The sequence below is a fragment of the Ornithorhynchus anatinus genome, chromosome X1 (assembly GCF_004115215.2).
Source record: "Ornithorhynchus anatinus isolate Pmale09 chromosome X1, mOrnAna1.pri.v4, whole genome shotgun sequence".
In the NCBI taxonomy this organism is placed as follows: domain Eukaryota; kingdom Metazoa; phylum Chordata; class Mammalia; order Monotremata; family Ornithorhynchidae; genus Ornithorhynchus; species Ornithorhynchus anatinus.
Genome location: NC_041749.1, coordinates 58,874,112 through 58,890,614, shown reverse-complemented (window position 1 = coordinate 58,890,614; position 16,503 = coordinate 58,874,112). Strand labels below are relative to the sequence as shown.

Below are 16,503 nucleotides of genomic sequence, written 5' to 3'. Positions count from 1 at the left end.
ACCTGACACATAGTAAGCGCTTCACAAAGACCACAATTATTATTATTATTATTACATTTTACAGCATGCTGCCCATCTGCCTGATGCATCCATTACCCTAGCAGGAACATGAGTGGAATACATGAGCGTATGAGTAGCACTCTGCAAACCACCAGCGTGTATATCAGCCCCTTTGTGCAAATTCTCTGACCCAAAGTCTCTGTGACTGGACCAAGGCTCAACTTATTTACCAGGGGAGATGCCACCGATGCCATACAACTTCATTTGTTTCAATACCCTGCTATCTACCTCCATCTAGGGGTAACTTCTTTCATTCATATGTAATATACAACATTCTGGGTAACTGACTGGTGATGTTGTGGCAGAATATAATAGAATGGGGAATTAGAGGTAATGGTTTCATCTGTCCCCCAGTTAATTATACTGGCCTCTATTCACAGCCCTCATGCATGGGATCAGGTCATTTTAATTATTTTAAAATATACCTGCTCAGATGAAATGCCTAACTGGGTGCATATTTATTCTGTATTCCTCTGTACCATTGTACCTGTCTGTGCAATAACAGCAACAGCTGGGTTTTCCTGTGTTTTCCCAGCTGTAGCCTGCCAGCACAGTGACTTCTGCCACATTGTTGAGCAAAGCACAAAGCCTGAGTCGAAATCACTTCAAAGAGGAAGTGATTTCTGAAGGGATGTTATGAAACCAGCAAGTTTTTTGTCAGCTCAACAACTTTTGCCACACTGTTGGTCAAAGCTTGAAAAAAGGATCTTTTTTCTTTAAAGGTACATAAACTAGGTCCTGTTCCCCTGGCCCCCACCTTTCATCCCACCTTCTCCAGTTCCTGCTTTGTAATTTTCCTGTCATCTTTTCTCTGCTGGTCACAAAACCAACCCCCCAACTCCTCTGCCTTCCTGGTCCCCCTGTGCTTTCTCCTCTCAAGCTTTTCTGAAGCTTTTCTGTTCTTTTAACTCATGCATTTTTTAATATCTACTGCTGCTTCCGCCACCATCAGCAGCCATTTCTGCAATTTTGTTTCCTGCCTCGGGGGCTGCAAAGCCTGAGTCTGGGGATGGACCAGGATGCGATGGGGGAGGGCTGGTGGCGGCATTGGCAGGAGAAGAGGGCTTGGAGGGGGTCTTTTCTGAGGACCACCTCCCCCACAGACCTGTACCATCCTCACTGCCTGGATGGGGGACGAGGGGCGGGGGGGGGGGGGGGGGGAAGGATGAGGAGGAGGCGGGGTTATTGTCCAAAAAAATCCACAACTCCTGAAACCAAAACAGAAATCTCTTTGGCAGGAAGTGATTTTGTCCAGGCTGTCATGGAAAGTACTCAGCCCTTTCCAGGTAAAATGAGACTGGAAGCCTAAGGCCTGGGATCATATCAGAGGAAGAAATGAAAAGGATACTTTTTAATATTCTTTAAAATACTTTGCTGTAATTTATCTGGAAGTTAAGCCTCCTGGATTTTTTTTTAACAACTCAGGAGACCTTTACGGGGTTTTTCATTACATTTTGTTCACTAAATTTTCCAAAGTGGGATGGGGGGTGGGGGTGGGAAGGGAGAGACTCTCAAACTCCATAGCTATTCATTCTAGCTTGCATCTCCAAAACAAAATGGAAAGTTACTTGCACCATTTTTTTTCAATTTGTTACAGAAAATGTGCAGGAAATATTGTGTGATGTGGTGACCTGTGTGATGATGACTTAGATTATCATGTTCCAAATGATGGAAGTGAGTATACCTCTGTTAAATATACAGACTACTCCAAAAAACCTGCCATCAGGTGGAAGTAACATTGTGCTTTTTAAAAAAAGCGTTCTAGATGCTCATTTAAACATTGTTTTTCCCCAAACAAGCTTTGTCTTGTCTTGCATTTGACAGCCTTAGACAAAGACCTGGAAGCTGACATTTAATAAACAAAAACCTCTACCTTTACTGAGGGAGAAATGTCTTTTTAAAAATCAATGTCTTGACCCATTAGAAAATAAATGATAAGATGAAATTTCAAGCTGGGATGAATCAAGAGACATTGTTTATAATTATATATAGAAGCAGCAGCATAGCCTAGCAGAAGCAGTGTGGCCTAATGGAAAGAACTTGGGCCTGGGAGACAAAGGACTTGGGCCTGGGAGACACAGGACCTGGGTTCTAATCCTGGCTCTGCCACTTGTCTGCAGTGTGACCTTGGGCAATTCACTTTGCTTCTCTGTGCCTCAGTTCCCTCATCTGAAAAATGGGAATTCTATACCTGTTCTCCCTCCTACTTAAGTTGTAAGCCCCACATGGGACCTGATTAACCTGCAGCTGCCTCAGAGCTTAGTACAGGGCTTGACACATAGTAAGTGCTCAGCAAATAGCATATTTATTATTACAGATCAGTTTGGGCACAAATGTAAATGTTGGATATAAAACAAATATGAAAAGTCCAATCTCAACACTGAGGCATTAGACTAAAATAGGAAACACATCCAACTCAACAGCGGGAACATTTCCCCTACATTGTACCTTTGTATATTTCAGACCACTGCAGAGATGAGGTCTGACCCTGACCTTGGTTTCAATTATCCTCAAAGTGAACAACTTGCAAAACCTTTTGACATTTATGAATTGTCCACTGATTAGTGAGTATGAAAATATTTACATATACATTTCATGGGCAACTCACTTTTGATGGGTGAGTCAAAAAAGTGAAAGGAGGGGAAAGATTAGAAAGAAGTCAATGTAAAATAGTTTTATAAAGCTAAACTGACAGCCAAAATAAAACACAATGACTAGGGAATCTGAGACTATCTAAGCATACTTCAAAATCTTTTCCTTGAAATGACTAGCGATATTTTGACTCACCCAAATTTGTGAAATAATTTGAGCTGCTGATTTATTTTGTCAAGTCAGTCATCTGGTCAGTAAGCATTTACTGAATGCCCATAGGGTATGCAGTACTATACTAGACATTTCTATCAGACTTTTAAGTCAATCAATCAATGGGTGTCCTTGAGAGAGTACAATAGAGATAAAAGACCTGATCCTTGCTATCGCCAAGCTTATAGTAAAATGGGTGAGACAGACACAAAATTCTGGTTATAACAAGAGACTAAAGAGATAAGTGAATAAATATGCACGCACAAACACAGCTTTTAAAATGGTTTAGAGGATAGAGCATGAGCCTGGCAGTCAGGTGGTCATGGGTTCTAATCCCGGCTCCTATTCTTGTCTGCTGTGTGACCTTGGGCAAGTCACTTCACTTTCCTGAGCCTCAGTTAACCTCACCTATAAAATGGGGATTAAAAGTGTGAGCTCCATGTGGGACAGGGAGTGTGTCCAACCTGATTAACTTGTATCTATCCCAGCGCTGAGAACAGTGCTTGACACAGAGTAAGCGCTTAATAAGTACCATAATCATTACTATTATTAAGGTGGCAGTTGGGAGGATAGTAATAATAATGATGGTATTTGTTAAGCACTTACTATGTGCCAAGCACTTTTCTAAGTGCTGGAGTAGATACAAGGTAATCAGGTTGTCCCAGGTGGGGCTCACAGTCTTAATCCCCATTGAGGTAACTGAGGCACAGTGAAGTTAAGTGACTTGCCCAAAGTCACACAGCTGATAAGTGGTGGAGCCAGAATTAGAACCCATGACCTCTGACTCCCAAGCCTGTGCTCTTTCCACTAAGTCATGCTGCTTAAGGCCTGTGGTGGGGCATAAAGTTAATTGGGGAAGACCTCTTGGAGGAGGTGTGACTTTTAGGAGGGCTTTTAGGATGGGGAGATCTGTGGTCTGGCAGACTCAGTGTCTTGTTTTCTATTTATTCTAGAAACTTCTGTGAATCATGGAATCACATAATTGGAAGGGGCCTCAAGAAACCTCCTATCTGGTCCAGTTCCTTGTCTTCAGGTACATAAATGACTAAACCATCCACAACAGAGTAATAGTAGTAGTGAGAGCATTTATAATTATGGTACTTGTTATGGTGCTTACTATGCGCCAAGCAATGTTCTAAATGCTGGGGGAAATATAAGTTAATGAGGTTGGACACAGTCCCATTCCCACACTGGGCTCACACTCAATCCCCATTTTTTAGGTAACTGAGGCACAGAGAAGTTAAGTGACTTGCCCAAGGTCATGCAGCAGACATGTGGCAGAGTCGGAATTAGAACCCAGGCCCTTCTGACTCCCAGGCCCATGCTCTATTCACTAGGCCATGCTGTTGCAAGGGCATGGGAGTCAGTATATCTGGAAGCTAATCCTGGCTCTGCCACTTGTCTGTTATGTGACCTTCTCTGCTCCTCAGTTTCCTCATCTGTAAAATGGGGATTCAATACCTGTTCTCCCTCCTCCTAGACAGTGAGTCCCATGTGGGACAGGGACTGTGTCCAACCTGATTATCTTGTGTCTACCCTAAGTACAGTGTTCGGTACATAGCAAGTGCTTAATAAACACCATAATAATAAATCATTATTATTGAGTACCCACTGAGTGCAATGCACTGAATTAAGACTTGAGAAGTAAAAACAAGTGACACATTCCCTGATCACAAGGAGTTAGCACTCTAATAAGGGTGATAGACACGGAAGGATTTTCAACAGCAATCAAAATAAATAATTGAATGTAACCACATATACATAAGTGCTGAGGATGATACAAGTAGGAACACGAGGGCATGCCTATTCTTTTCTTAAAGGTTTCCAGGGATAGAGTTCAAGCAATGTCTCCCCTTGTATCTGATTGATATCTTTCCTGCTTTAATTTACACTCACTTCCATTTTCAATCATCTTTGTGCACTGGTCAGAGAAGCAGCGTGGCGCAGTGGAAAGAGCACGGGCTTTGGAGTCAGGGCTCATGAGTTCGAATCCCAGCTCTGCCACTTGTCAGCTGTGTGACTGTGGGCAAGTCACTTAACTTCTCTGTGCCTCAGTTCCCTCATCTGTAAAATGGGGATTAAGACTGTGAGCCCCACATGGGACAATCTGATTCCCCTGTGTTTACCCCAGCGCTTAGAATAGTGCTCTGCACATAGTAAGCGCTTAACAAATACCAACATTATTATTATTATTATTCTCCTCATAAAAACTCTTTAATACTTTAAGACAGTTATTAAAACACCCATTAGCTTCTATTCCAGACTAAACAACCACAATTCCTTGAACATTTCATAATAGCCACTACTTTCCATCCTCAATCATTTTTGTTACTCTTCTCTGGACTCTCTCCAGCTTTTCCACATCCCTTTTTAAAGAACTGGTTCAGGATACTTTACTAGGGGTCTGGCCAATGCAGAGTGGAGCAAGAGGATTACATTCAGCCTTGCATAATTAATTGTGGTATTGGTTAATACATTTCAAGATATTGCTGACATTACTCAGTATGAACTATGAATGTTAGCTGTACATTATTATGATGGTATTTGTTAAGCGCTTACTCTGGGTCAAGCACTGTTCTAAGTACTTGACCCATAGTTAACCAGATTGGACACTGTCCCTGTCCCATATGGAGCTCATAGTCTAAATAAGAGGGGGAACATGTATGTGCCTGATCAGTTGATCCCTACCCTATATTTGTTTTTTGCCCCATATCCTTGGTCACCTAGAATCTTATCCCTGTCTTATAAAATATTAGCAATTTTGCTCGATTTACCATTATCTGCAAAATTCATGAACAGATTCCTGACTCCCTCATCCAAATCATCAATAAAAATATTAAACAGAACTGGTTCTCAGGTTAACACCCATGGGAGAACTCGTGATACCCCATGTTGACACTGGACAAAATACTTGAGACCAGTCATATCAATTAATCAAATAGAAATAAATGATGCTAATACCAGTGCTCTTCTCCACCCCTTCACCCCCTCCCCCATGCCCAGATCCTGTGAAAACTACTACAGTGACTTCCCTGAATATTGCAGTCATTTGTCCTTTCCAGTGGATGAACTGGGACCATAAAGGAAATATTTTTGCACTGTGGACCGTCATATAAGCCTAGATATAAAACCACAAGTCTAGACTTTTAAAAAGTCTTAACAGGGAGGTTTCCAGGCATTTATAATCCATGCTTAAACTTGAACCGGTAACCCAAAGTGATAATGTGGCCCACTTGCTATCATCTGAGCTATTCATTCTGTTTCAGGCTTGAAAGCATATAAATGCTATCACCAATCAGTCAGTATCTATTGAGTGCTTGTCTGAGGAGTACAATACTAGGCACTTGGGAGCAAACAATAAGCAAATAGGAGATCAGGTCCCTCCCCTTAAGGAGTTTACAATCTAATGTTATAGCAGCAAAAAAGGGTGCAAAGCACTGTACAAATACCCCACATATCCAATCAGTCACCAAAACCTGCCCATCTCACTTTCACAACATCGCCAAGATCCACCCTTTCCTCTCCATCCAAACCGCTACCTTGTTGGTACAATCTCTCATCATATCCTGCCTGGATTACTGCATCAGCCTCCTTTCTGATCTCCCATCCTCCTGTCTCTCTCCACTTCAGTCTATACGTCACTCTGTTGCCTGGATTATCTTTCTACAGAAACGCGCTGCGCATGTCACCCCCCTCTTCAAAAATCTCCAGAGGTTGCCTGTCAACCTTCATATCAAGCGAAAACTCCTCACAATTGGCTCCGAAGCTCTCCATCACCTTACCCCCTCCTACCTCACCCCCTTCTCTCCTTCTCCAGCCCAGCCCGTACATTCCACTCCTCTGCGGCTAACCTCCTCACTGTGCCTCGTTCTCACCTGTCCCGCCATCGCCATCAACACCTGGTCCACATCCTACCTCTGGCCTGGAATGCCCTCCCCCCTCACATCTGCCAAACTAGCTCTCTTCCTCCTTCAAAGCCCTACTGAGAGCTTAACTCCTCCAGGAGGCCTTCCCAGACTGAGCCCCCCTTTTCCTCCGCTCCTCCTCCCCTCCCCATCGCCTCTACTCCCTCCCTCTACTCTACTCCCTTCCCCACCCCACAGCACTTGTGTATATTTGTACATATTTTTCTATTCATTTTATTAATGATATGTATATATCTATAATTCTATTTATCTATTTTGATGCTATATCTGCCTACTTACTTTGTTTTGTTGTCTGTCTCCCCCTTCTAGACTGTGAGACTGTGAGCCGTTGTTGGGTAGGGACTCTATCTGTTGCCAAATTGTACTTTCCAAGCACCTAGTACAATGCTCTGCACACAGTAAGTGCTCAATAAATACGACTGAATGAATGAATATGAAATTTACATGATTTGTGAAAACTGTGTTCCCAGATTCAAGGACATTAAAAACTAGTGGGATACTTAGTCACTAATAAAGGAATACATTCAGATCTCCCAATCTCTTTTGGTAACTTGGTGTATTATTTTGGAGGCCTTTATTTTGAATATCCAGTATTTGAAAAGCATGCGCTATGGTGAACAGACACAGCTGCAGTACATGAGGGCAGCAATGTTCATAGATACTCCAAAATGCCCCTAGTTTTATTTGCCAAAATTGCATCTATTTCACTTCTGCATCTTTATATTTAGTGTCCAACGTTCTTATCCTTATCAGAGCAGTTGATCAAATTTGCCATTTTTTCCTCTAGAAGAGATAAGGACTTCTTCACATTTGGAAACAGCAGCAAAAGGCTATCTCATGTACAGCGGTTACTTCTCCAAACGCTGCTCTTCGTTGGGGTTTGTGTGTGTGTGTCTAAATCAACTTTGGAACAGCTATGAGTTGTGAGTGATGTTTCTGTAATAATACCAGAAATGAATGCAAAATATTTCCCCAGTATATTGCTGTCCCTTCAAAGCACCTAACTGTCTTCTCTAAACCTACTTACTCCACCATAGGCCTACCTCATTCATTCATTCATTCAATGGTATTTATTGAGTACTTACTGTACGCAGAGCAATGCACTAAGCACATGGGAGAGTACAATGCAACCATAAACAGACACATTCCCCTCCCACAACGAGCTTATGGTCTAGAGGAGGGGGAGACAGACATTAATATAAAAAATAAATTACAGATAGGTACAGACTGGGGCTGGGAGTGGGGAAGAACATTCATTCATTCAATTGCATTTATTAAGCACTGTACGCAAAGCACTGTACTGAGCACTTGAGAAAGTACAATGCAACAATAAAGACTGACAATCCCTGACCACAATGAGCTCACAGTCTGGGGGTGGGGGTGGGGGGAGACAGATATCAATACAAATAGACATAAATCTAAGTAAATAAAATTACAGATATATACATAAGTGCTTTGGGGCTGGGAGAGGGGAAAAGAGCAAAGGGAGCAAGTCAGGGTGATGCAGAAGGGAGTGGGAGATGAGGAAAAGTGGGGCTTAGTCTGGGAAGGCCTCTTGGAGGAGTTGTGCATTCAGTAATTGTCTGGTGGATTTGAGGAGGGAGGGCATTCCAGGCCAGAGGTAGGACGTGGGCCAGGCGTCAGTGGCTAGACAGGCAAGATAGGGGCACAGTGAGAAGGTTAGCACCAGAGGAGTAAAGTATGCGGGGCTGGGTTGTAGAAGGAGAGAAGCGAGGTAAGGTAGGAGGGGGCAAGGTGATGGAGTGCTTTAAAGCCGGTGAGGAGTTTTTGTTTGATGGTGAGGAGTTTGCAAGTCAGGGCGATGCAGCAGGGAGTGGGAGAAGAGGAGGTGGGGGGCTTAGGGAAGGCCTTCTGGAGGAGATTTGCCTTCAATAAGGCTTTGAATGGGAGGAGAGTAATTGTCTGCCTGATTTGAGGAGGGAGGGTGATCCAGGCCAGAGGCAGGACCTGGGTGAGGGGTCAGCGGAAGACCCTCTCAGACTGCAGTGGTAAGCAATCATTTGTTCAAAGGCTGGCCTGATTGGCTCTGGGACCTAATCTGTTTGAATAAAACTGGGTTCACTTTACATGGCTCTACTCCACATTGTCTTTTACAAATAGAAAACATCCCTCAACCATGATTATAAGGAATTCACAAATGTCCTTGTAGAGGAGCGTAGGTTGGGTGCACAGGATGCTATAGGGTAGTAGGTGGATCTGGGTTCATCAGGGAAGGCTTCCTGGAGAAAGTGGACTTTGAGTTGAGTTCAGGAGGACAAAGATGAGGTAAAATGAGAGAAAGGAAAGTTTTTGTCAGTCAGCTGTATTTATTGAGCGCTTACTGTGTGCAGAGCATTGTACTAAGTGCTTTGGAGAGTACAATATAACAATAAACAGACACAGTCCCTGCTCACAATTAACTTACAGGTTGCCCTGGGCTATGGAAGTAGTGTTGCATAGTGGAAAAAGCCATGGGTCTGGAAGTCAGAAGGGTCCTAATCCGGGTTCCACCACTTGTCTGCTGTTCAATCTTGGGCCAGCCACTTAACTTCTCTGTGCCTCAGTTACATCATCTGTAAAATGGGGATTAAGACTATAGGCCCTGTGAGGGACAGGGACTGCATCCAACCTGATTAGGTTGTAGCTATCTACCCAAGCACTTAGTATGGTGTCTGGCACATAGTCATTTAACAAACACCATAAAAAAATTTAAGACTATGACAGCAGGAGAAAAAGAAGCATAATGACCTAGTGGATAGTGCACAGGCCTAGGAGTCAGAAGACCCTGTGTTTTAATCCTGGTTCCTCCACTTGTCTGCTGTGTGACCTTGGGCAAGTCACTTCTCTGTGCCTCAGGTACCTCATCTGTAAAATGGGGATTAAGACTGTGAGCCCCACGTGGGACATTGTGTCCAAGCTGATTAGCTTGTACCTACCCCAGCACTTAGTACAATGCCTAGCACATTGTGACCACATAAAGAATACCATATTTTTTTTAAAAAAAAGGGTAGTGTGTACAGGACATGGCAAGAAGGTTTGCTTGACTGGAGTGAAGGATGCAAGCAAGGTGCATCAAGAGAATGGGGCCATTAGGAAAGCAGGGATAGGGGAGTGAAATGCCTTCAAATTGAAGGGAAGCCTTGAATACTAGAGAGACTTGAAGTAGCATGTGAACAGCCTGATCAGTAAGTTTGGTGGACTATCCTGGATATCAGATATCTCCATATGTGCCGACTTGTACATTCCAAGCGCTTAGTACAGTGCTCTGCACATAGTAAGTGCTCAATAAATACTATTGAATGAACAAATGTAAAACTTTTTGCCAATGCCATGATGATTAAAAAAATGGTAATAGCAACAGAATTTAACACCTATTTTTGCACAATGCCACACGTAAGGTATAAGAAAAGATTTCTGCTTTTGAATAGCTTACAGTATAATGAGAAGATATGCAAATGTAAAAGGAGATAGGGAGAATTACAAAACCAAACTCTATTTGGGAGGCTTAGGTTCTAGATGTCATTGGTTAGCATTTTCCCCTCTCTGCTTGGGTCTCCCCGACTACTTCCCACCTGCCTATCTTCTACTCACTTTCTTTCATTCATTCATATTTATTGAGCGCTTACTGTGTGTGGAGCACTGTATTAAGTGCTTGGGAGAGTACAATACAAAAATAAACAGACAAATTCCCTGCCCACAATGAATTTACAGTCTATAGGCTAATCCCACAGTTTCCCTGCTCCATGATTCTCACAATCCACAATCCCCTGCTTGCCTTTGACCAGTAGTCCCATTCTTCTTTCTCCCAGGCTTGCCATTTTGCTGGCCCTATGTTTCTCCCTGGCTCTTAGCCCACAGGTCCTAGCTTGACTTTAGCTTTTGGGTTCAAGCTCTCTCCCTCAGGCTGCCACTCCCCCATTCCCCAGACCACCTGCTTCTTTGACTCCAACCTCCTGGGTCCTTCTCTTCTTCCGGGTTCCTTTGCTCAGCAAATAGTTACCCAAAATATGCTGCTGGTGCCTAATGATGTGAGAAATGCTCAATCCAAGTTTTAATTTACCCTAATTTTGCACAGGTGAAAAAGCGATTTCAACAATTTTTTGCTGAACCAGTACCTTCCAGATTTTAAACCCAAGCAATCTAATCTGTTAGACTGATGATGTAAAGGAGGGGCAAAGACCTTTTGGGAAAGAAAGGAAATGGTTCCAAAGAGGAAAAAGGATCACGCCACCAATATATCAGGGAGGATAACTGACGCCAGCACTGGTTTTATCAGATGTACCTAAAGTGAAAACGGTGACATTTGGAAGCACCCAAAGTGAAAACAATAAAAAAGGAAGTTGGAGAGGGAAATAGTTAATGGAGAACTCGGGATTGTTCCCAATCCATTGTGGAAGTGTAGCTGAGTCATCCCACAGAGCAAGAGAAAGCAGAGACCTGTTCCATCAGGATACATAGCATACCACCAACATAAAGTTGGTGAGAAGGAGCGTGGCCTAGTGGATAGGGCACAGGCCTGGGAGGCAGAAGGACCTGAGTTCTAATCCCCTTTTGCCACTTGTCTGCTATGTGACCTTGGCCAAGTCACTTCACTTCTCTGTGCTTCGGTTACTTCATCTGTAAAATGGGAATGAAGACTGTGAGCCTCATGGGGGACATGGACTATTTCCAATCTGATTACCTTGGATCTACCTTAGTGCTTAATACAGGCCTGGCACGGAGTACGTGCTTAACAAATACCACTATTATTACTGTTATTAATATCATCAAGTGTTAGTGAGAGTCTCAGGGGGTGATACAACCAGATATTGTTGGAACAGTTTTCAAATCTGAATACCCCTTTGATAAATTAGACATCAAGCTACAGGTCCACCAATCTTTCAGCCAGTTCATGCAAAATTTTTCTCTATCCCTGATGGAGAAACTCTAATGCCAGTTCCATGTTACATGGGTGAAATCAAGTTGGAACATTAAGCAAGAGACAGGTTTTGTAGTAAGCAATTTCATATATCATGACTTTCAATCTTCTTGCGCACTGATTTACTAAACGTAAACTGCAGAGACTATATTGTTAACTTTAGTGAAGTCTAGTAGATAGATGAGGGGCCTGAGAGTCAGAAGGACTTGAGTTCTCATCCCAGCTCTGCCACTGGTCTGCTGTGTGACCTTGGGCAAGTTTTCTCTGGGCTTCAGTTACCACATCTGGAAAATGGGGATTAAGACTGACCTGATGTGGGACAGGGACTGTGTCCAACCTAATTTGCTTTTATCCCACCCAACCCTTAGTACAGTGTCTGGCACATGATAAGTGCTTAACAAATACCACAATTGTAATAATTAACCCATGATGCTCTGTAAACTTTCTACAATTGTGCTATTGCCGTGTTCCCCACTAGGGGAACTGCTTACTCTTTGCTCCTTCCAACCTAAGCTTCTAACAGTACCTTGCTTGAGATTTACCTATCTGACCCACTACTCATGCCTTTCCCCTAAAAACGAAGGAGAACCCCCCATTTTACAGATGAAGAAGCAGGCACAGAGAGGTTAAGTGACTTGTCCAAGGTCACACAGCAGGCAAGTGGAAGAGCTGGGATTGGAACTGCCGACTCCCAGTGCTGTACTCTTCACACTAGGCCCTGCTGCTTCTCTGCTCCTTGACACTGCATGTACGTGGTGGCCATATTAAATTTCTCCTCTCTGCAAAAGAGAGGGTGGCTGAGGGAGAAGCAAGGGAGGAGACCAGGTGGTGTGGCCTGGCTCCGTTGTGTTCGTCATTGCCACCCGTCCAATGTCCACATCTTGCAAACCAAACGCAGCCCCGGGGATGAGACACCCCATGCTGTCTGTCCAAGTCGTGGTATGACTGTCTCTTAAAGAGGATGCAAAAAATCAATCATCCCTGGGGCCCGCAGTGGGTTTAACCTAGCCTTGATGGGTACCAGATACTTCTGTTTATTTCATTTGGGGGCCCGAACCCCCTTCCTCTGCAACTCCAGCTGCTGAATTCCACAGCTTGGATGTTGTTCCAGACTTTCATTCATTCAATCGTATTTATTCATTCATTCACTCGTATTTATTGCACATTTACTGTGTGCAGAGCACTGAACTACGCGCTGGGAGAGTACAACAATAAACAGACACATTCCCTGCTCAAAATGAGCTTACGGTCTAGAGGATGAGTTTACAGGCTCTAAGATTGGGTGAAATCAGCACAGTTCTAAAAAATGGGGGTTTAGAACATCATGGTACGCTCTCTGCCCAGAGCCTAACACACGCAATGTCACATGTCACATATATTCCTTGTATGGCATAGGGGATGACCACTCTACACTGAAGCCGCATAGGCTCTGGAGACAGAGCCAAGATGTTGGCTCCATCTCTTGTCCCTGCCAGCTGGAAGCAGTCCCCAGCCTGGTTCTGGCAGGGGTGGGGAGAGGGAGAGGCTTTAGCCAGGAAGGATCTCTTCACCAATCCCTTTCCCATATCCTCCCCCTAGCCTGAAACTCCCTCCCTCTCCATATATGCCAGACTGCCACTCTCTCCACCTTCAAAGAACTGTTAAAGTGAGATCTCCTCCAAGAGACCCTTCCCAATTAAGTTCTCTTTTCCTCAGCTCGGTCTCCCTTGTGCATCACCTGTGCACTTCATTCGGTGTCCTTTGGACATTTGATATTCGCCCCACCCCCAATCCCACAGCACCTATGTACATATCTTTAATTTATATATTAGAAATTATTTTTTTATTCATATTAATGTCTCCCCCTCTAGACTTTAAGCTCGTTATAGGCAGAAAACATGCTTGCTAATTCTGTTGTACTCTCCCAAGTGCTTAGTTCAGTGTTCTGCCCAGAGTAAGTGCTCAATAAATACCACTGATTGATTGAAGAGCCTGGCCTGATGGTGTATTGCTCTACACGGTTAACTGTAATACATAACTACCTGGCACTGGAAGGTGAATTCAGGTAGGTGGGGGTTGGGGAAGGGGTACCCAAGAGCTACAGGTAAGAAGGGGGGGCAGGGTGAAAGGGGAAACCTGGCTTAATCATACCCATCCATGAACCCAAGCTCTTAGTACAGTGCTCTGCACACAGTAAGCACTCAATAAGTATGACTGAATGAGCCCATTTATTGTTAAAAAAAGGCGGGGGGTAGTAAAATTTGTCTATGCTTTTTAGATAATTTGTAAGTAGTAAGTAATGCACTTTGTATAGGGCATTACTGTAGTTAAGTACTGTGTTAACATTTTATGCAATTATGTCACTGAGATCGCTATTTACAAGAGAAATACATTAATGTAATTACATTATCCATCCTTAATTGAGTATACAATTTTGAGTAATTTTGATAAAAATAGGGTATCTGGCTTTGGTTCAGAAACCAATTCCCGATTTGTTACATTGCTCCTGTGAGAAAACTTAACAACATGATTATTTACCATTTACTTGCAAGGTAAGCCTAAAAGGCAATTTAATGCATCAGGTTGCATTAGGGAATCAATCACTCAGTGGCATTTATTGAGTACCTCTGAGTGCACTGCACTCTACTAGGTAGTTGGGAAAATACAATACAACAGAGTTTGTAGATACATTCCCTGCCTACAATGAGCTTACAGTCTACAAGTGGAGACAGGCATTAAAATAAATTACAGATAAAGAAAATAGTAGAGTATAAGGATATGTATATAAGTACTGGGGGCTGGAGTGTCAAAGTGTTTAAGCAGTACATAGCCAAGTGCATATGCACAGAAGGGAGGGTGGATTGTAGAAATGAAGGCTTAATCAAGGAAGACCTCTTGGAAGAGATGTATGTGTTTTTACAAGGGGAGAGTGGTGGTGTGTCAGATACAAAGTGGGAGGGAATTCCAGGCCTGAGAGAGAATGTGGGTAAGGGGTCAGAGGCAGGATAGATGGGATCAAGGTACAGAGAGTAAGTTGGCATTAGAGGAGCAAAGTGTACAGACTGGACTGTACTAGGAGATCAACAAGGTGAGGTAGGAGGAATAGAGCTGATTGTGTCAGTGGCAAGCAACCAAAGATGTTCAGCAGGAACACAGATATGGCATTGCTATCCAATCCCAATTATTCATATTGTTCCCATTCCATATTTTCATAAATAATTAGTTGCTGAAAGGTGGGCATAACCAGTAGGAAAGTCATTAAACTGTCATCTCAACTATTCTTATTATTTTCTGAAGGTAACTAAGGTGTGGCTTCACGGTTCCTACCCTTTTATATTCCAAGACCCACCAAAGTGGCACATGAGCCCACATATCTCTTTCTGTCTCTGCTTTCCATCCTCACATCAGGGTTGAAGAATAGGAAGGAAAGAGGGTGAAACCTTTCCTCTCTACCTCATCTTGCCTTATCCTTTCTCAAACCCTCTTCCCTATGTGGGAAGCATGGGAAAACACTGAGAAGCAGCATGGTCTAGTGGATAGAGCATGGGCCTAGGAATCAGAAGGACCTGGGTTCTACTCCTGGCTCCACCATTTGCCTGCTGTGTAACCTGGGAAAGTCACTCATTTCTCTGTGGCTCAGTTACCTCATTTGTAAAATGGGGATTAAGTCTGAGAGCCCCATGTAGGACAGGGACTGTATCAAACCTAATTAGCTTGTATCTACCCCAGTTCTTAGAACAGTGCTTGACACATAGTAAGTGGTTAACAAATACCATTATTATCATCATTATTATGACTTCTCTCCTTGCTGCAATCCCCCTTTTGCCACAGAGAGGTCCCTCCTCCTGCCTCCCACTTATTTTCCTCCAACCAAATCAATCAATGATGTTTGAGTGCTCACTGTGTGGAGAGCACTCTACTGAGCACTTGGGAGAGTGGAGTACATGGTTAGTAGACACGTTTCCTGCCCACAGCAAGCTTACAGACCATCTCCTTTTGCTCTCCACCCTTTCTTCCTTTATGCTCCCCACACATCTCCCTCTCGTGAAGTGAGTCAAGAGCAGGGTTAATTGTCTTCCCACAGAGGCCCAGCCTCCATTTCAGGCATTAGGGAAGTCCTATATGAAAAATAGCTTAAATCCATTTTAGCTGATAAACTCGCTCTTTTGAAGTTTCTCAGTGTACTGATGTAATTACCATTATGAAGCCGTTCAGTTCTCTCTAGCTTGATTCTCATTCCATCTCCCCACGATACAGTGTCGCAAATCACCAATCAAGAATTGGAGAGGCTTCCTGAGAAACTGCATGGTAAGAAAACAATTTTCAATGAGGAATCTATTTGGCTGTTCAATTTACCTTTCTGAGTTCCCAAATTTAACAAAAACTGTTGGGCTTAGTATATGTATTTACCATGACAGCAGTATTGCCTATTACAAGAATGTTTAAGCAAGTTAAATTAGGTATTTTATATGGCATCAATCTGAAAAAAGTGACTATCAGTGATAGAATTGCACCATGTAGGCTCAAAAAGCACACCTTTTAAGTTCTTAAACCAGGTGATAGGAGTAGAATTGATGCAAGGAAATACATAAATTAACAAGCGTAATTGTAAAACAACACCATCTGCTTCTCAATATGGTAATTCACAGGTACTATACAAGATATTTGCTTTTATGCTTTCCGCTACACTTACTGTGCTACAGGTACTGCATGTATAATTAATGAACCAGCCACCTGCACACAGCTCAGGGACTGTTTCTACACAAATCAAAGCAGAGATTTTACAATTATTTAGCTAATAGGATCATTACAAGCAAT

General features: G+C 43.1%; 1 protein-coding gene across 3 annotated transcripts in view; it reads right to left on the bottom strand.

The window, feature by feature from the left end:
- FRMD4B (FERM domain containing 4B) overlaps nt 1-16,503 on the bottom strand; it is a 336,920-nt gene that overhangs the window by 200,109 nt on the left and 120,308 nt on the right. Inside the window, exon 1 of one of the 3 annotated variants that reach the window (XM_029050697.2) lies at nt 15,883-15,979. The exons of the other annotated variants lie outside the window; for them this stretch is intronic. Within the exon in view, the coding sequence (XP_028906530.1) occupies nt 15,883-15,885 (3 nt within the window). The 5' untranslated portion in view covers nt 15,886-15,979. Of the gene's footprint in view, nt 1-15,882; nt 15,980-16,503 lie in introns of those variants that run through there. 3 annotated transcript variants of the gene reach the window in all.